The sequence below is a fragment of the Photinus pyralis genome, unplaced genomic scaffold (genome assembly GCF_008802855.1).
Source record: "Photinus pyralis isolate 1611_PpyrPB1 unplaced genomic scaffold, Ppyr1.3 Ppyr1.4_LG4, whole genome shotgun sequence".
NCBI lineage: Eukaryota > Metazoa > Arthropoda > Insecta > Coleoptera > Lampyridae > Photinus > Photinus pyralis.
Window position 1 is genome coordinate 15,950,989 of NW_022170511.1, and position 21,510 is coordinate 15,972,498.

A 21,510-nucleotide genomic window follows, 5' to 3' on the forward strand; every position below is an offset into this window, starting at 1 on the left:
TCATGGCAAAAAATTCTTTAAACGCGATTACGATGATCAAATAACAAAACGAAAATGTCCGCTCGTGCATTATGAACACATTTGCACAATATTCGCGGTTGAAAATAAATCAGTCAACCTGTCGATTGATCCAACGAAGTTTCTCTTTTGCATAAATAAGCCAGTTTATAATAGTTTTACTCGTAATGGAAACTCACAATGGATTTAACTGTATACACGACAATAATTTCATCGAATTGATGGCACCGGTTTCCTTTGTAATTTGGCAATTAACTTCAACTTTCGCGATAAAGAATCTCACTTATTTTCTTTAGAACCGGTAACACTGTGGCGTTGTGAATCTTATCTGCTAGCACATTAGCTTCTTATCTGAAAGCGCTTCATTCATATAATTTCCTATACTGGCAACTGTGAGAATTTGACGAAAATCAGAGAAATCTGAATTTCTACGATATAGGAATCGGCAAGTTTGCTAAATTTCGAGTCCACGCAGACGTGAGTTATATTTTTCATACTGGTTTCTGGGGATACGATTGATTAGGTATAAAGGTATTTTGAAAAACGTTTACGTGTTGGTTTTTTATCTAAAAACGAGACTTACTTTAAAAACATGCCTCGTACTTATATTGAAAATATGATATAAGTTTATCCAGAAAAATAAATTAAACAAATATAGCAAACGAGCTCCTGGGTATGGCTGTAGCATGTGCAAAACCAAATTTTAAACCTGATGTTACTTTTGCCAATTCACGAACTTCGATCTACAAATTTGATAAAGAATCCATCTACAAAATTTCATCGTAATTGGTCCATTCGTTATCGAGATATCGTGCTAACGGACAGACGGACAGACACCCCAAAATTATAATTTCGCTAGAAGCTCGTTAATAATGTGTGCCTTTTGAAGTATAAATAATCAAAATATTCCCATTCTTGTCAAAATCGATCGACGTTATTGGACGTCATATATGCATCATCCTACACAGTTGTAGTACCATGTACCTATATGCATCATATCTAATGGCATGCGCTGCTTTAATTGTAGGAGTGTCATACCTTCCAGTAATGACACAAAACTGTACCTTTATTTAAAATGTTACAACTTCTTCCGCCATTTTGCTTGACTACGCAGGATAATTTTCAGTGTCTATAGAAATTAGCCCGGCGCAACCTTAAAGTTAGCAATGAAATTGCTTTATAGAAGCGTTCCGGCGCTTTGTGGCTAGGAAGGATAGATGTATCTATAGCGATCAGGGTCTTCATTTGTGCCCATTGCCAGTTTCTTGATCTAGCATGCATCTGAAAAATTAACACGAAGTGGAAGTTCACCTTATCGAAAGGACCACATATTGCTTCGTCCGCTCTATCCAGTGACAATGTCCATATATTTACTTGTTTGTTTTGGAAAAATAGAAGAATATCTAGCGATTACATTATATTATCACAGGTCACTTTCATTGCGATGATGTTTTTATATGCAGTAAAACCCATAAAGTATCGATAAGATATTCTACAAAACCATAACAACAATTATCGCGTTTTCTAAACACATTAGAGCAACCTCAATTATATTATATATACAATATACAGTATGTCCCAGATAGCGTGGGTAACTTTCTTATTATTAAAGATAGATAATTGGTTAAGAGGGCAATGTTTTCAAGTTTTAGATGCTTATTTAAAATTTCCTTATGGAAATTCAAAATGTCGCATAGGTTGGACGTAAATTCAAAAAAACTAAAATTTGTCATTTCCTTGAATTTCTTATGTCATCGAAAGTATAAGAGGTATAAAAAAAAGTTTTATATAAACTGTCTTCGATACACTTAATTTAGAATTGATGTCAAAAAAAAATTCAAGATAGCTACTTTTGAGGAACATTTACCAACTTCCTAAAGGTAAATAGGCGCCATGTTGGATTTTTAGATTATTTGATGGATTTTTTAATTCTCTTTTCAACGAGCTATCATATAGCATAAGATTGAAAATAAGATACCAGTTATAATTAACGGTTTTTATATTTTAATCAAGTAGTCTGTGATGAATTAAAAAAAAACAAAACAAAATCTATTCGAGGCAACAAAACAATGAAAATAATTACATCAGATGTTTAAAACATCAGGGGCGCACTCAATGGCGTGGGGGTTTGGGCGTTACAACTCCCTACAAAACTTTATAAAAGTAGGCCTAGAAAAATTTTGACTTTTATGACTTATTGACTATCTTATTATCTATACTTACAAACCTACAAACTACCCCCTCGAAAAAATGTCATGCCATTATTCAGTTAAACACATTTCAAGACACTTCGCTTTATTTTACACAATGTATTAGGTGGTTTATCCGTAAGAATATCGAAACTAACAGTTTTACCAGTTCGATGGACAGATGAGTCTTATTTTTCTAACTGCGGAGTGTTCAACTCGACATAATGAACATTACACGTCACAGGATTTAAATTAAGTATTTTATGACATAATGGGAAGTCATGTAATTAGACCGGTAATCTTCGATGGAACTTTAACTGCTCCCTATTATTTACAAATTCTCCAATAAACTTCCTTGCAGGATTTTCTAGACAGCGTATGTTCCGCAGAAAGGGTTGGTTTATGGTATCTACCAGCAAGATGGCTGCTCAGGTCACAATTCACGAATTGTGTACCTACATTGTATATTAAAGAATAAAGTATATGGATGTAGCTACAACTATAACAATAATAATGCTATAGCATAAGTAAACTATCTTTATGCTATGGTAGCTCGTTGAAAAGAGAATTAAAAAAATCTATCAAGTAATCTAAAAATCCAATATGGCGCCTAATCTAACTTTAGAAAGTTGGTAACTGTTCCTCAAAAGTAGCCATCTTGAATTTTTTTTACGTCAATTCTAAATTAAGCGCATCAAAGACAGTAACTTTTATAAAGAACTTTTTTTATACCTCGTGTACCTACTCGTATACTATCAATGATATAACACATTCAAGGAAATGACCAATTTTAGTTTTTTTTAATTTACGTGGAATCTATGCGACATTTTGAATTTCCACAAGGACATTTTAAATAAGCTTCTAAAACCTGAAAACATTGCCCTTTAACCAATTCTCTATGTTTAATAATAAGAAAGTTACCCATGCAATCCCACGTGATCTAGGACACACTGTATATTATAATATTTGGGTGCTTGGTATGGGGCCCAATTCTACTTTGATCATTATTAATTAATCTAAATCAGTTACTGCAAACATAAAAGTATCAAAAAGCGTTTTCCGAGAGCCAGTGAGCGAATTTGCAAGTGCTTTCAAGTATGTAATAAATTAATCCAACTTGAATAAGAAGGGAAACTGACTGTTCATACCTAGTTTCATGACACCCCATGACCTGGCCGTCTACGGCATGAGCCAGATACATCAGTCTTATCCAAATGCCAATTAATATAACATCTATTTGAGAGCCGTCCAATAGACCTTTGTATATAATGATCATTTGCAAGCCTTAAAACCCAAAATACTCGTAGCATATGAAATACTTTTTTGAATAAAGTTTAGGCAATTGCCTATTACAATTACCAGAAACTTTCTGTAAATACTTGCGAACCGCAAACCCTTGTGTTAACCGTGTTTCAAGCACTTTACTTGCATGCATCCAATGCTAGATCCAATGTATCTGTATCTCGGTTTCGTTATCGATCGTCAAAGAGATTCTTTTCCAAAATGCACCCCGTGGATATCCCAGTGGTTGCAGAGAATCGTTCCGTATTTTTTTTACATTTTTTATAGATGTAATACTATCTCTTTCGGTAAGACCCGCTTCTTTTGGTATTTCCCAGACTAAAAAATGTTCTGATTGCAGTTATCTTTAGATTTGACGTCGACCATATTTGGGTATAAATAGCGGACGAAGCAAATCTTAAAACATTGTCTGTAAAGCAACGATTCCCAACAATGAATTCTAAATTTTTCGTTTTTGCCATATTGGCAGCTGCTTTGTTGGTGTCTATATCCGCAGCACCAGCAATGAAGAAAGGTGACATCGTAGTAGGTAAGGGATTTGATTAATATATCAACAGAACTTCATGCTTTTCTCATCCTTTTCAGTTGTGCAGGGTCGCAAACGCCGCGACGTTAGTTGCTTTGAAGTTTCTGATGGATCTGTCGAACCAAATGGACCTGGTTGCCAACAAATTGAGGTTCGCCGAAAGCTAACAGAATGAGGAAGTTGTGTCTTGTGTGCCACTGTACATGTTTACCAATTCCTTAATAATTTCTAAATAAATAAGATTTTGAAAAGCATTGTGTCTGTCATTTACATTTGCGTTATTGAGGCATAAAAAAAGTCTACACGTGGCTGTTGCTATTGTAGCGCAGTCCCCTCGAGCTCAAGGGCTGAAAACGATAGACGACACGATTTTTGACAACCATACGTTCCATTTTTCCTTTGTCAGTAGCCTTTTCCGACACTCCCTTTTTAAGTTAGTCGACATGTAGGTATTATTTTCCCTCTGCCAGTACCCTCTTCTCACAAATGGCTTTCGAGATAGTCGCATTTGAAGTTTTGATCCCACTAACAGGAACATACACATGTGCTAAACTTCTCCTTTGCAAGTACCCTCTTTCGACATGTTCTGAAAATATTCGCATTTGAAATTTGAACAGCACGAAAGTATCCTCTTCCGACTACTATAGCTCTTGAGATATTCGCGTTTGAAATTTTTACTTATCTTATTTCAGGTACCTCTGCAAAGTGGTGTATCCTAAGGTGTATCACTAGTTTTATTTGAAGGAATGTTTTGATGACCTATGGGTTTCCAGTAAAACGTGCTAAGGCTACCTTGGCTTAGAAGGATTCCTACGATAGATTCGGCAACCACGGAAGACGATGGATATTGTGTTTGAGTCAGTTTGATTGATCTAAGCACAGACTCAAGGGGCGAATGAAGCACTGCTTAACGTAAAGTTATGGCCTATATAAATCACTAGTTGGAAGGACGCGTTGATACATACTGGTTCCAAAAAATAATGAAGTTAATTGAATTTAAAAAATGTTCACAGACTTGACAAAACAATTTAAACCAAAAATCCCACCTTTGGAAGACTCTCTCCAAAAATGGGAAGCGTAGGAAAAACGTTTCCCACGAAATATTATTATTTTCCGATGTAGAATAAGAAATCAAGAAAAAATAAGTGGTTTATATTGGACAATTCAACTCATGTATAAAAAATCGCATAAGCCGCAGTGAAATTGTCACTTTGACAGCGGCAAAAGTTACCTGCAACTTTTCCAGCGACAAATGCACTAGTGGTTTTTTCACTTATTCATTTTCGAACCAATTATCGCATTATCCTTTCCCATATGACTAGTTTGACGTCTGTCAATAATTCATTAATTTGGTGAATTTCTTGTTCGTTAAATTGTCCTGCCGAATTACACTCGAGGTTTGTATTTAAACCGAGTAAATTTGTGTTGTTGCAATTCAAATCTGTTGCCTTTTAGCAATTGAACTCGAAAAACTGTCAACCTAAAAATGCTCCACCTGCGGTGTCGCATTTTTATTAGTTGACAGTTTTTTTCGTCTAATTGCTAGGCAACAGATTTTCATTACCTAAACAACCCAAATTTACTCGGTAAAATACAAACCTCTTGTGCAATTATAAGTGAAAAAATTAAGCTGCCCTTTTTGATATCGCCACTAGTTTCCGCAATTATCGACTGTCTCAAGATAACTGGGACACACTGTACATAAATTGATTAAATTCAAATCTAAGATTACGAAACTGCAGGTAGTCGCAAAGATTACCGCAACTGACAAAGGAAATGATCGTTACACCCCAATTCGTCTCACTTATGCAGGTGCAGTCATCCCCTGAAACTAATATCTTTTCTAAGAAAAAATGCTTGTTTCAAAAGTATCATAACCCGATATTTATTAAAGTATTGTTCCGAATGTCCATGTCTTTGTTATATTCGCACAGTAACAAAAATTACCTTTATTAAGAGCCGTGCTTTGGTGAAATCTTTTCCAGATTTTGTTGTACTCTCAGCTGGCAGCAGGCTGAAATCACCAAATATGCTCAGATACCTTTCCTATGCTCCATCAACAAATGGGTCTGCTGCCACCTTGGGTTTTAGAGAATATTGGACTTTTCTGACTGAATCAGCCAGAAATCAGTCAGAAATGGGGATTTGGGGACCGTTGCCTAGATACCACCTCCCAATTGCATTGTTGACAGGTAGTTTTCGAACCCGTCATTCAAAATAAAGCAACCATTTCTAGATGGTTCACTCCATTTTTCATTTTTCTGGAAAATGGGTACTCCGGATCATTGTTCCGCACCAGTAATCGATCTTTAAAAATGCGAATTGTCCGTTCCTTGTTACCGGGCGGGGTAACGTAAGTGGCAAACGGAGGTTGAAAACGTATATTACACAATATTTACAAATAATACAGAGGCTATATGTACATATATAAGATCGTTTCTGGCACGTGGGATGGCGCCGGACTTGACTACGGTCAAGCCGGGAAGTGATGGCGTGCGGAGACGGTACTTGAGCCCAAGCGACCAGCCTCAGTCGCTTGTGTAGGGTAAGGTAGGCTTGCCCAGGCACAAGTGAAGTTCCCCTGTCGGTGCGCTGCTTATAAACGATTTCCGGTAGAGGCGTCTGGCGACGCGGCCAATAGGGCGCTAGTGGATGGTGGGGTGGAAGTTTCAACCCCTCTCCTAGTCGTCGTAACAGTATCCCCCCCCTGTAAAGGGGTTGCGACGGCGGGGTGCAGGCGCTGTAGCAAACGGCGGTGACGGGGTTGTCGTTGGTTCCGTGGTGGCGTCGGTGAAATGATTCTTGGCGGAAGTTCCGGTACTGGTGCCGGGGTGGGTTGGTTGGGTGCAGGGCGTAGATCGTGTACGTGCACCTTTACCAGTTCGTTTCCTCGCCTTATCCAGTACGCGTTTGTGCCCGCCAGCGCTTCGATGGTGTAGGGACCTGTGTACTTCATGTGAAAGTTCCCGGAGTGTTGGTCCCTGGATCTTTCCATCACTCCGTCGCCTACTTGGTACTGGGTGCGGGCTGGCCCGTAGTTCGCGTACCGGCTGCGGGATCGTGCCTGGTTCCTGTGCACCGTCTGTACGACCTCCTCTCGGGCTTCTCCTGTCGGTGGAGGTGGTCGATCCCTGGCTTTCCACTCTCCTGGCCTGGGTAGGTCGTAGCCTAGCAGCGCGTGGCTCGGCGTGAGTCCAGTAGCGGCGTTTCTCCTCGTACGTAACGTGAACATGACAATGGGTAGTACGGCCGCCCAGGCGCTGGGGCTTTGTCCCACCAGATGAGTGCGGAGGCCCTTTTTGATTTCTTGGTTCCGGCGTTCGACGGGGTTCGCCTGCGGGTGCCATATGGGCGTCGTCCAGTGCATTGCTCCCCACTTCCGAAGTGCCGCGTCCCATGTCACTGATGTGAATTGCGGTCCGTTGTCTGAGATGATCGCTCTCGGGAAACCATAGCGTGCGAATACCTCGTGTTCCAGGATTCTGACCACTGTTGGAGCGACTGCTTCCTTTACTGGAAATGCCTCCACCCACATGCTGAAGAGGTCCGTGATCACGACTATCTGGCGGTAGCCTGTAGGTGTGGCGTCGTAGGGGCCCATCAAGTCTACGGAAACCGCTTCCCAGGGTCGTGTGGGTTTGCGTGGGCGTACGGTGGCGTCCTGGACCGGGCCTCTTTTGACTGCCGCGCAAATCCAACATGCTCGTACATAATTCCGCACCGTGTCTCCCAGTTTCGCCCAGTGGTAATGTGTCATTATGGCCCGTTCCGTTTCTTCGGCTCCTGGGTGTCCAGCTGTGGCTGCGTTGTGGTACGCTTCTAGTACCGCTGGTTGAAGGCTGCAGGGGACTACGAGTAGGTTCCCTTGGGGTGCTTTGCGGTAGAGGTAACCGTTGTCCACCGTGTAATCCCGGTTGAACCTTGCTTGTGCTGGTGTCGCTGGTCCTTCCTGCTGTATTCTGTGCCAGGTGCGTACCAGAACGATGGCGTTTTCGTTTGTCTTTTGGCACTCCTTCACATGGTCCGCCAAATTGGCCACTTCCACTGCCGCGATTACCGGGGTGCTGTTGGTTTGTTTGGACTCGTGTGTGGTCGTGGGTGGCAGCATGCGGTTTACGTCTTCTGCCGTGGCTTCTTCGGCTTCTTCTGCTGATGGGTGGCGGGACAGGTGGTCTGGAAGCTCGTTTTCTTTCCCCGGACAGTGGACCACATCAAATGTAAATTCTTGGAGCCGTAATGCCCAACGAGTTAGCTTGCTCTTTTCGTCTTTTGTGCGATCCAGCCACAGGAGAGCGCGGCTGTCTGTCTTCAACGTAAAACGTCTATCTTCCAGATATGGCCGGTATCGTTTAATGGCCCATACTACTGCCAAGCACTCCTGTTCGTTGATATGGTAGCGTCTCTGCGCGTGGTTAAGTTTGGCACTGGCGTAGCTGATAATTTTTTTCTCTCCGGGGTGGGGTTCTTGAAAGAGTACGGCCGCAATCCCGTTTTCGCTGGCGTCGGTTTGCAGCACGAATGGAGTGGCGAAGTCCGGACGGCTGAGTTGGAGTGGTTTGCTAAGTGCTGCTTTTAACTGGCTAAAGGCGACGTCGGCTGCCGCTGTCCATCGGAAAGGGGTGTTCTTTGTTAGTAAGTTATCCAACGGTGCTTGTAATTCGGCACACCGGGGCACGTACTCTCGTAGCCAGTTGGTCAATCCTAGAAAACTTCTTAGCTTCTTCCTCGAGGTGGGCCGGTCTGCGGTCCGGATTGCTTCGATGTGTTCCTGGCACGGGCGGTTCCCGTTCGCCGTGATGTTGTGGCCCAGGTATTGGATCGTTTGCACCCCGAAGCGACACTTTTCGAGGGACAAGCGGAGTTTGTGGCGTTGCAGTCGTTCCAGCACGAGGTGTAGATGTTTGAGGTGCTCGTCCCAGGAGTCTGAGTAGATTATTATGTCATCCAGGTATACCATGACGAATTTCCGTAAATACCCGGCGAGAACGTCCTGGGTCATTAGCTTCTGGAACGTAGCAGGTGCATTCTTGAGCCCGAACGGCATTACTTTGAATTGATAACTCGCTCCATCAGGGGTTGAAAACGCGGTGAGATGTCGGGATTCCGTCTCTAGCGGCACCTGCCAGTAGCCTGATTTGAGATCCAGGCTGGAAAAAACTTTGGCCGTCCCCAGGTCTCGGAGGGTCTCCTGTATGACTGGCAGGTTGGTGCTCTCGTCTTTTGTGATGGCGTTTAGACGACGGTAGTCGATGCAGAATCTCGGGCGGCCGTCTTTTTTCTGAATTATGACGATGGGCGAGCAATATTCGGACGTGCTGGGCTCCCTGCGCTGCTAACATAGCTTCCACTTCATCCGCGATGACCTTCTTTTTGTTTGGCGAATGTCGATATGGCGGAAGTCGGAAGGGCGTTGTTTTGGTGACTCGGATGCGATGTGTGGTGGATGCTGTTGTTGTGGGCGTTGCAGGATCGGCCAGTGTGCTACCGAAAGTTTCCAGCAGTGTGGCCAGGCGTCGATCGAGTGGTGGTTGGAACCCGTGCTTGACTCCGGCGAAGTTTATGGAGTCGCTCGTTGTTGGGCCGCGGTTCGGAGCTTGGTCCCAGTGTGTTGTCTGCCTTGTATGGGTTCCCCAGTGGATGCACGCTCTCTCGTAATCCAGCACCGCTCGATGTTCTTGGAGCCACTTCTGTCCCAAGATCATGGGCACGACAAGGTTTGGTGTCACCAGGAAGTCGTCCGATTCTTGCTTGTCGTTGAGCGTGTACTCGACTCTGGATGTGCCGATGACTTCCAGCTGATGGCGGGGGTTCGCTAGGCCGGCTGTTTGGTGGTTGCTATGGTGGATTTTCCACGCGAGCTCCTTCTGGATGAAGTTATGGGATGATCCGGAGTCGAGGAGAGCTCTTACGCTTTTTCCGCGTACCTTGACTGCCAGCGTTGGTAGGTTGGGTCGGGTCGCAGTCTGGATTAGGTGGACGGCCGGGCATTGTTCCCGACCGCTGCCCCGTTTCCCTGGTCTCGGCGGCGGGTCAGTACTGGGCAGTCTCGGTGGAAGTGATATTCCGGGCAGTGGTGGCACTTTGGTGTGTTGGGAGGTCTGTCGGCGGGGGTTGGTGGCGATGGTCTGGGTTGGTTGTTTCGAGGTAGCGCTTTGTTGCAGTTTTCGATTTCCTCGGCGTGACGCACCAAGTCGAGGAGTGAAGTGGGTGTTGTGGTTAAAAAGGCTACTCTAATGCGTGGGTGCAGCAGGTCTCTCAGTAGCTCGAGGTGCTCGCCGATCGGGATCTTCAGCCGTTTTGCTAGCTGTGCCTTCCTCTGGAGGAATTGCTGCGGCGACTCTGCTCCTTGTTCTCGGCCGAAGAATTCTGATTGCATCTTCCCGCGAATCTTGCTGCTGTCGTATTTTTCGCGGGTGTAGTTCTTTAGGTCGTTGTATGTCGGTGAAAATGCCTCGTAACTGTTCCACCATTTCGCAGCCTCCCCTTTTAGTTGTGCTGCTGCTGTTTTTAACTTTTCCGCCGGGTCGGTGGTTTGGATTGTCTGCTCGAGCGTGCTGAAGAAGACTGTTGGGTCCTCCAGGTGGTCGCCGCTGAAGGTCGGTAGGTCCGGTGATGCGGTTTTCTGCGCGTTCTGGAGGGCGTCGGTCAGCGCCTTTAGCATGTCGAGGGTGTGTTGAGAGTGTTGGGCGCCACTGGACGGGGTTGCCGGGTCCAGACCGGGGTTGATTGCCGGGGTCATCTCCGTTGTTTGAGTGTCGATACCTTCGTCGGCGCCGGAGTTGGACGTCGGGGTGTTCCTGCTCCTCGTATTCATGGTGTTGCGCGTCGGCTGTCGCGGGAGCGTGGGCGTAGATCCTCAGAGCGCGATGCTGCTGGTTGACTCACACGTATGGGCGCCAATTGTTACCGGGCGGGGTAACGTAAGTGGCAAACGGAGGTTGAAAACGTATATTACACAATATTTACAAATAATACAGAGGCTATATGTACATATATAAGATCGCTTCTGGCACGTGGGATGGCGCCGGACTTGACTACGGTCAAGCCGGGAAGTGATGGCGTGCGGAGACGGTACTTGAGCCCAAGCGACCAGCCTCAGTCGCTTGTGTAGGGTAAGGTAGGCTTGCCCAGGCACAAGTGAAGTTCCCCTGTCGGTGCGCTGCTTATAAACGATTTCCGGTAGAGGCGTCTGGCGACGCGGCCAATAGGGCGCTAGTGGATGGTGGGGTGGAAGTTGCAACCCCTCTCCTAGTCGTCGTAACATCCTTTCTATTCTGAGCGCGGTCCGTGTGCGTTGAGGGTACCAAAGAAGTCGCACTGAAGTCTGCCTGTGATTGGCCGAACCAAACCCGAATAGCAGCCGGCAGTGGGCGGTCCTAAATTATTTCAATTTCAACATCAATCGAAGAGAGACCAAGATTGCATTCCGACTCCTGGTGCACATAAACAGTATACTTCTGGATTTCCTTATTCGTTGAGTATCAAAATAGAGGATTTAGTTTAAGGGTGTCCCTAAAAGGTCTGTACAACGCGCTACCAGGGGTTCTTGGTATCAAAATAGGACGATTTAACCCAACTTACCTCTATCCAAAAGTGCTTCGGTAAGGCGCTATCTATCGCCAAAGATTAAAAAAAATCGTTATTTTTATTTTATCGGAAAATGGTTTTGCCGATTAAAATGAAATTCGGGATGTGAATGTCTAATATAAAAAGGGTCTTTGTGATATCATCGTTTTGATTGTAGTTGCTATGTAGGTGGTAAAACACTGACCATCCACATCTGAAGAGGTCTAAAACTTTTTAACTACTATTTTGACGGTTCTGAATTTTTAGATACTGAAAAACAGTTTACTTGCAAGCATTTTTTGTCTCTTGATGAATATCTCTATCTGTGATGGTTTACGAAAAAAAACAAATTTAGGCATGATGAATGGCATGCACCATACCTGCGATATCACACAGAATTTAATTCGGCATAAGACGTGGTAAGAGATCAACTTATTAACAAAGAAGCTACAAGAGCTTTCGAAACAGTACTGAAAGCCGTTGGTTTTCCGGTACTCCAATAATTATATATCGCAGGACAAAAACAATTGCAAGTTTAATTGGTTTGCTGATTACAATATCGGGAAGGCAAACATCCGGTCCATTGGCCCAGTTTGAAAGGATCGGTACGTGGTACCAGTTGAATGAGTTTTTGATAACTGTGCCAATATGATTTTGGTCGACGTTTTACTGTGCCTAATTTTTTTGAAGCTTTTTCTCAAAGTGAAGGTGAGGAGGGATAAGAGTACGCAGTGCTTAGTTGGCAAAACTACCATTGTTACTGGTGCCAATACAGGTATGAGGAAATAAGTGACTGAAATTTCGTGTGCCAAATGTTGAATTTTAGGAATTGGATATTGGACGGCCCTTGAATTTGCAAAGCGAGGTGCCAAAGTGATAATAGCATGTAGAGATAGGGTGCAGGGTGAAAATGCCAGAGAAAAGATCATAGCTGCAACTGGTAATGCCAACGTCCGCGTGGTAATAATCGATTTTCGATCGCTTCTATCCGTTCGACAGTTTGCAAGCGAAATTCGTTCAACAGAAACAAGGTTAGATATTCTCGTAAATAATGCTGCCGCAATGAAATTGGGAAGAAAGACAACGGATGATGGATTTAATGTAACGATGCAAGTCAATTACTTTGGCCCGTATTTGTTAACGATCTTACTGTTAGGTAAAAAAGTTTGGTAATCCAAAAATGTCATTGGGATTTCTTTTAGATTTAATGAAGCGTTCGGCACCGAGCCGCATAATCAACGTAGCTTGCGTGGGTGTCTGTTCACCACATGTTAATCCAAAGAATCTAAACGATTATCCCACTGGAAGATGTCCGGAAATGGTTAACTATGCGAACTCAAAGCTCTGTTTGATGTTGTTCACGAATGAGTTGGCGAGGCGATTGAGGCGATGTGAGGTGACTGTCAACTCCGTGCATCCGGGTGCGGTGGATAGTAACTTACTTAGAAACGCCAACTGTTGTTTGTGGTCACCTGTGTTGTTACTCAAATGCTTGTGCTTTAAGGTAAGTTATTGCTTTGTTGCTGTTATATAGCTTCGATGTTAAAGACCCCCGAGGAAGGTTCACAAACGATTCTGCACGTTGCTTTATCAGAGGAAGCCAGAAACGTATCCGGTCGATATTTCAGCAACTGTAAGACCGAGTGGAAGTGTTTCACGCCAAAGGACGCCTATGACTCGTGTTTGGCTAGAGACGTTTGGGAAACTACCGAAGATTTATTGCACCTGACAAAATATGAACGTGTTCCAAACCCATATTAATCTATAAAATGTATTAGAGTAATGATAAAAGGTCGCTATGTTAATTTTTTTGGGCATATTTCATTCGCGAAGACTGTTTGAATTTATGTGATAATAACCCACAGTACAGGTGTGCGCATGCGCAGACTGTGCAATGCTAAGTTTCTTTATGCCTTAAGTTATTTTCCCTTGTACATATAAATAGACAAATAGAACGTTACATGACTTTTCAAGAAGTACTGATCAGTTTATGGAAAATGCGCTCAAGTTACTCAGCGAAAACCTTTTTGGCGCATTTCCACAAAAATTTAAAAAAATGCGCTATTGTGGCCACTTTGTCCGTCCGTCCGCTCGTTCGTTGAAACGCTACTAGTTATTTATCTTAAGAGCTATTGTTCTACTTTTTTCGCTATTTGGTTCGTTATGTTGTCGAGGCTTGCACCAAGGAAAGAATTTTTTCTGCGTTTGTTACTAAAAAAGTTATTGTAAAAAAAAAACAAAAACCCGTTTTTTACATGTTTCATAATGTTACACTTTTTCCGTTTATTAAGGATCCTAGAGATCATTTATAATTTTGTATTGCTGTCTGTCGTCTGTCTGTTGGCCTGTCCGTCCGTTCCTTTGTCTGTCTGTCCCTCTATCTGTCCGTGTGAACGATAACTTTGTTTAGAAATGTCCGTTCGCTTTGCCATCTCCATTAGTTATGAACTGGTTTGCATGAAATTCAATATGGGCATAGCTTTAGTCATATAATACGCAATGCCAAAAGTTGAGACGAATCGATTCAAAATTCACAGTGCCCGCTTCACATCTCGACCATTTATAAACCGAATTGCAAACTTTTTTATTTATAAAAGTATTTGAATGAAATTGCATGCATAGGCTCTTGGAATAAATGAAAATCTAAGGCCAGTTTGAAAATTTTATTTTGCGCATGCGCAGTTCTAACTTTTTTATTTAGAAAAGCATTGAAATGAAATTCCTCTTATAAACTGAAATTGAAGTAGCACATCAAAAATTGATTGCACATTTGCAACGCTATCTTTCATATTTGTGGCCGGATTTTTACGATTTTAACAGAAGTTGCATCTTACAAATGGGAAATGAATGCAAATGAAAATGCGCTTTTTGTAAATCGTTTACGATTACTTTTTAAATTGTTTTTTGTAGCCGTCGGAAACTTATGCATGGGGGAAATGTGCAAAGATTAATCGTATCAACTTTCAGTTCTAGTAATTAATTATTGACAGGTTATTTTGTTCCAATGTAAAACGAACATTGGAACGTCAAGGCCGGTCAGTGGGCGTGCAGTTTACGTAGATTGCTGATTGGTAGTGACCAAGTTGACCCAACATTACATTAACAATGCCTGTTAATTAAAGTATCGAATATTGAAGTTTTGACGCGCCCAATTAAGTAAGCATAATTAACCGTAATTAACAAAATGAGTTGCAGTGAACCTTATCGGATTTAATTAAAACTCATGTCGCGAAATGCGCTCTCAAAATAGCTACCGTTTGGAATTGGTTTAATTTGAATCTCTCTCGTATTCAATACCATGGGCGAGTCGGATTTACCAATTTGCATCTCTACAATTTGCAAATTTGTATACAAAGACGCTCGATTTTGGGGGTATATTTTACTTCTCGACATCGTTGAAAGTTTGTAAGTAACGTAGTCATTTTTTTTATTTTTGTCGAAAATACCATTATGCTTTCGTACCGATCCATTTTGCGTTAGGAAGTGATTTGTTTTTTCCATTCACAATTTAGATTTCGTTTAACGTCAATTAAGTTGCCGTACTGTGCATTGAAAAGGTAAGCATATTTACATTCCGAGCGACTTCCGGGATAGTATCGTGTCAATGTTAAACAAAAAGACTTTTCGTTCAACACGGGCACGATCCTATTCCGGAAGTCGCTCGCATCTTAAGAAAAACATAGATTATAAATCGACACAAGGTGTGCTGTGACCGGAAATCTTTCCTGGTGAGAGTTATAATTAATTTGTGTTTTATAATTTATAATTTTGGCGTTTCTGAGGAGCCGCCGTCATCTTATCCTTGCTGAACTCGTGGATTTATGGAGTTGCCGTTTCTCTTGAGGCATTCGTTACCGCTGCATCTTTCCGAATCCTGATCAGGAGCAAAGTATTGGTGTGAACCTCCTGGTGGCGCCCGAGTTTCACCGTTACAATACCGCCTATCACCGCCCATGGCCCGACAGATTAATGACGTACATTGACATATGAATATAATTTTTTGATTTTTGGTTTTGAGTTGCGTAGTCACTTTCTCGGCTGCATCTTGAGGTATTACAAGATGTACGGTAATATCTCGGAAGATTTCATAGTTCTTTATGTACCTACCTACTACAGCTCGGATTTAAAAAACACTAATTGGTATTAACTCCATGCCCAGCAAGTTTACCAGACCGTAGCTCCATCGAAAGCATGAAACTAGAAGAGCCACAAAATCGAGAAGGCTTGATCAGGTTAGTTTTACATAACTGAGATTTGACCCAACATTGTGTCGATGACCCGGGGTGTATTTTTTAAGGTATTTTGGGTTAATGGAAGTCGTATATCTAAATGATATGAATCATTTGTTGTGATTATACTCGTGTAATAATTCAAGGGATACCGAAAATTGTAAATCCACTTGATTTCTTCCGGATACGTAGACGGACGAAATATAATACGCTATTAGATAATGATCTTTGTTTAAAAAACTTTATAAACTTTTAATTAGTGCTCAGTGCTAGTGAATTAAATACAATCACTTTGCTATACATTTACAGTGTCGATTAACACAATTTCTTCTTCTATTTTTGTTGCCCATCAAAGTGCAAGTAGCACGACAACCATTGTTTTCATCTTCAGATCCATTAGGTACTACACCAAAGCACACAACTTCGCGAGGTATACGAATGATAACTGAAATCAAACAGGAAACCATATCGATTATGTGATTTACAAAGAAATCTATCATATCTTACTAATTTCAATGTCTTTGTCTTTTTGTTCGGCCTTCGCTAGCGATGCTGCAGATATAGATCCCACTAATATTGTTACCACAAAAACAAGTAATTTAAAATTCATTGTTTTAGCTCAGACAATGATTAACTACCTATATCTTTAATCAACGTTTATACATCTAAATAGTAAATGAGACTGACGTCAGATCTCTGATAATTGCAATCGGATGTTTTTGTGCATCGTAACTCCGAGAATACAGGTCATTAAAAATTGCATCAGGTCGTATTTATTACAGTTTCATGTTCTAATGAACTACGTTGCATTGATCACCAATATTTCAGGTTTCCGATAAAAAAAATAGCAAGAATCTAGCGGCAGTTTGAGTTTTTCTAGCGTCATCATAGATTTAGCAGCAGAGCAAAGCGATGCAAGCTCTATGGGGGAGTGGATGGTGTTCTTCTGCCGGTCTGTATGTCAGAGATTTGCTTATAAAGTAAAGACTACTGTCCTGTACTAAAGTTGAACAAAAAAAGTTCTCGGAGATCGATCGGAACACTAGAGAAATAAGCCATCAAATCTATTTGCAAGGATAAGAGACACATTTTTCTCTGGTTTCTAAAATTAAGCATAGAGTTGTAGTGTACTTAACCCCCAGGTTCTACGCTAACTTCACACTACAAGAACACGGAAATAAAGTCAACCCGGCAACGTTTAAAAATGGCCACCCTCCAAAACTAAACAAGATCCCGCATAAATTTGAACAAGTTAAAAAGTAATCGTAAACGATTTACATAAAGCGCATTTCCACTTGCATTCATTTCCCATTTGTAAGATGCAACTTCTATAAAATCGTAAAAATCCGGCCACAAATATGAAAGATAGCGTTGCACATGGGCAATCCATTTTTGTCGTGCTACTTCAATGTCAGTTTATGAGAAGAATTTCATTTCAATGCTTTCTAAATAAGAAAGTTGGAACTGCGCATGCGCAAACCTAAATTTTGAAACTAATGTTAGATTTTCCTTTGTTCCAAGCGCCTAAATATCAAATTTCACTTAAATGCTTCCATAGATAAAAAAGTTGGCACTGCGCATGCGCAAAATCAAATTTTGAAACTGGCGCTAGGTTTTCCTTTATTCCAAGTGCCTATGTATCAAATTTCATTTAAATTCTTCCATAAATAAAACAGTTGGCACTGCGCATGCGCAAAACCAAATTTTGAAATTGGCGTTTGATTTTCCTTTATCCCAAGTGCCTATGTATCAAATTTCGTTTAAATTCTTCCATAAATAAAAAAGTTGGCACTGCGCATGCGCAAAACCAAATTTTGAAATTGGCGTTTGATTTTCCTTTATTCCAAGTGCCTATGTATCAAATTTCATTCAAATGCTTTTATAAGTAAAAAATTTTGCAATTCGGTTTATAAATGGTCGAGATGCGAAAAGGGCACTGTGAATTTTGAATCGATTCGATTCAACTTTTGGCATTGCGTATTATATGACTAAAGCTATGCCCATATTGAATTTCATGCAATTCAGTTCATAACTAACGGAGATGTAAAAGTGATCGAACATTTCTAAACAAAGTTATCGTTCACACGGACAGATAGATGGACAGACAGACAAAGGAACAGACGGACAGACCAACAGGCAGACGACAGATAGCAATACAAAATTATAACCGATCTCTAGGATCGTTAATAAACGGCAAAAGTGTAAAATTATGGAACATGTAAAAAACGGTTTTTTGTTTTTTTTTACAATAACTTTTTTTGTAAGCGGTACAGAAAAAATTCCTTCCTTGGTACAAGACTCGACACCATAACGAACCAAATAGCGAAAAAAGTAGAACAATAGCTCTTAAGATAAAGAACTAGTAGCGTCGCAAAACGAGCGGACGGACGGATGGACGGACGGACGGACGAACGGACGGACAGCCGGACGGACAAACGGACGGACAGCAGGACGGACGGACGGACGGACGGACAAAGTGGCCACAATAGCGCATTTTTTTTTTATTTTTATGGAAATGCGCTAAAAATGGCACATGATCAAACATCTAAGTTAGGGCGCCTCTTACGTTAGTTGTAAACAACGCTATGACCAGAAGCACGGTAGGGAAGGAACGTAAAATAAAACACTGAAATTGTGAAAAGTTTCTTTAATAATTATCGTGATTATTATGATTGTAAAAGCTCGGAAATGTAAGTCAAAATAAATTACATTGCAAAAATAAACTTTGAAAATGGTAGTTCACCGAATCATTATTATTATTATTATTATATTATTATAAAAATAGAAATGGGCTGGGAAAAATAAAGAACTTATCAATAAAAAAACCAGCCGTCAAATTAATATTGAATTGTGTAGTAAAATTAATTGTTTGTAATGATGTGAATGCGTAACATAAAATTATAACATCACAAAAAGTAGCATGTAAACTTCAAGAGGTAACATATAGGTTAAAAACAAGTTTTGGGAATTATACGGCCAGTAAGCAGGTGCCAAGATTCTAAGAAAGGATGGAATACACAGGATGTGACTTATCTTTAGTGCAATAAAGTCCTTTTGTTACAAGCAAGATGGAAAATTACATGGCCTTGTAGGCAAATTTAACTAAAAACAAAATATGGGGAAATTACGAATCGTAACTCATTTATCGCACACAAATTCTAAACTGAAGAGCTTTGATTAGCGTAATCCCGCTCCGGCAAGATAGGTAACCCGCTCCTGGTTTCGGGGTTTTGAGCCTACAGTTGAATGTAGAAGACAATCACGGAATTAGGTGTCGTACTTCAAATGGTTACTGTTTTTATCACCCCCGTGGCTGCTTCATTTACGGAGAAAATTGCTAGTTACAAACAACAAGTCAGTACATACATCAAACGAATCGGTAATTTCCACATATTAAAATAAAATGATCAAAATTTATATGACTGTAACTTCTGTGACAAGACCAAGTAATCAACACATAAATTAAGCAAACATTACACCAAAAACGTAAACAATTACAGACAAAAGGATAACGGTATTAAACATTTCATTCTGCATTGCGGTTAAACCAAGAAAATATTCAAAAACAAAGATTGAAACAAACAAAAAGTTTAAAATGCGGCAGACAAAACACAAATACGATATAAAGAAATGCAAAAATTACTACCTGTATTAAATAACACAAAATAAACAAACATTTATGGAGCGACGCGATCACGACCGCCATTCAAGACAAGATGCCAAACGTAACCTCCGTTCGTGCTTTTTTAGATGGCGCAGGCAGCACAGCTTACTTACTATCCAGCTCCGCAACTCTCGAGCGGCGCCTTTGATCTGGCGGTCTACAACCAAGCGAGATGGAATGGTGCGCACTTTCTCGCGCTTGGGGTAAAAGTCGGGGCCGGATTAAACGAATTTTCATCGCACGGTAGCTTCACAGTACCGTAGTAGGTGATTTTTGTGCTGTATTGTAGTAACAAAGACTATCCTCATAGTCTTTGATTGTAATGTGAACGTTTAGAATTTGCTGTACAATATTACGTAATATTGCAATGAAAGTAGGGTAAGGTGTTTAATAAATTTTATTGCCTAATTGAATTGAATTCGGGAAAATGGTCAACGTGGCAACACTGGACTTGATTGCACGCCAAACAGGCAATGCAGTCTTTTACCCCAAGAGGCGGGGCATAAGCTCTGCGCGCGTAGATCGGCGCAACCGGCAAACCGGCCAAGAGAGTTGTGCAGCTGGATAGTAAGAAAGCTGTGCAGGCAGCTTTTCCCCACCTAGAAATTGCATGGTTGCCAACTCTCAAAAATGTATGTATCGTCGTAAGTTGTATATACAGGGTGGAACCTCTCAGGGTTGTCTCAAATCAACTGGAAAAATGCCTGACTAGATAGGCTTTCATGGGCCTAATAGACCGTTTTTCATCTGAACTTTCACCTCCATTTACGTTACCTTTACTCTGTGCCTTTACCTTATATTCAACTACATTTATACAAAAAAGATAAATAATATTTATTTCAACTGATGCAATACATTACCAAAAATTATTTGTTTGGTTGACAGATTTATAATCAAAGGTATGATATTTACTGTAACCTTCGGCGAGCATCAATAAAACTTCATACATATTATCAGCATCTACAATTTGTGCCGCTTGCCTTTTATATCTATGGGTGCCTGGCCTCGGAATTCGTGTTGGAAGTTGCTCCCCAAAAGGTCGTCCCGGTCTTAACAGAGTTGCGAAAGCTGGAGGTGGTGGTGCCACAGTGGTTGTTGTCGTCGTCGCCGCATTCTTTGCCCTTATTGCTTGCACGATAAGACACAGCAGGTAACCTCCGAACGCCGCGAATGACAAGGCCGTCACAGAGTACTGAAACATTGTGCTGGTATCTTTCTTCTTACCATAATGCTCGTCGTGTCCTCCGCGGTTGTGGACCATCGGTTTAGAATGCAGAGCTAACGCCTCAGGTCCGTGAATTGCTTCCACGCCTAGCTTTGTCGATATTTCATCAGTCCTTCGTGTGCCTTCCACATCAAACTTGTTTTTCAGCAACAAAAGCTTTTCCAGAGGTAGTTCACTTAAAGTTTTCAAATCTGTTATCGCAGAAATATCTTGAGTTAGAACCCCTTGTAAAAAAACAGCGACCAATACCAGCCCGTACATGTTTGTTGAACCGAGTATCGACACAGAATGAAATTCACATTAAACAATTATAAAGTTCCGCTAAACGACATCCCTTGATTACATCTCTTAAAACGGTAGTGTCACGAGGAAGCATTTATAATGTTTAAGATAAATGCTGCACATGGCAGCCCAAGCGGATATGTTAACTTTACCCACTTTCAGTGTAATCTCAACCATCACAGAAATGAGACTAACAAACTTATTTCTAATTTTGTTAGTAATTAAAAACGTTTCCAGTGACGATCAATCATCGGGGGTGATGGGAAAAATCAAAGCGGGGTTTGAAATTGCCGGAAAATTTTTGGGAATCGATCCGTCGAATAGCTTGGCACAAATGGTAAGTGACACATTCAGTGGAAAGCATTCAAAACCCTCCTCGGAAGAATTTGATGGAAAATTTCACATTTTCTCCGGATTTTTGCGTCTGTTGGGCTTAGACACGAAGAAGATCAGCGCGATTGCTGTTAACGCAATTATATTTATTGCGCAATTGGTAAGCGTTTCAAATC

At 41.4% G+C, this 21,510-nt stretch overlaps 2 protein-coding genes and 2 long non-coding RNA genes across 5 annotated transcripts in view; 3 read left to right on the top strand and 1 right to left on the bottom strand.

Moving 5' to 3' along the window:
* The window catches only part of LOC116167747, a 53,216-nt gene that overhangs the window by 31,262 nt on the left and 444 nt on the right, over positions 1-21,510 (top strand). Inside the window, exon 2 of one of the 2 annotated variants that reach the window (XM_031483244.1) lies at positions 21,239-21,494. In XM_031483244.1, coding sequence (XP_031339104.1) covers positions 21,239-21,494 — 256 coding nt within the window. Of the gene's footprint in view, positions 1-20,895; positions 21,495-21,510 lie in introns of those variants that run through there. The other variant, XM_031483243.1, reaches the window with a different exon arrangement.
* Positions 3,860-4,289, top strand: LOC116167752. The gene is made up of 2 exons (XR_004144634.1): positions 3,860-4,038; positions 4,095-4,289. It is a non-coding gene; the product is annotated as an uncharacterized LOC116167752 (long non-coding RNA).
* LOC116167745 (retinol dehydrogenase 11-like) lies at positions 12,228-13,411 on the top strand. The gene is made up of 4 exons (XM_031483240.1): positions 12,228-12,376; positions 12,428-12,757; positions 12,804-13,105; positions 13,150-13,411. The coding sequence occupies exons 1-4, from the start codon at positions 12,250-12,252 to the stop codon at positions 13,360-13,362; spliced, it is 972 nt and encodes a 323-aa protein (XP_031339100.1). The 5' UTR covers positions 12,228-12,249; the 3' UTR covers positions 13,363-13,411.
* On the bottom strand, positions 16,058-16,520 carry LOC116167753. The gene is made up of 2 exons (XR_004144635.1): positions 16,338-16,520; positions 16,058-16,275 (listed from the first exon to the last, which is right to left on the bottom strand). It is a non-coding gene; the product is annotated as an uncharacterized LOC116167753 (long non-coding RNA).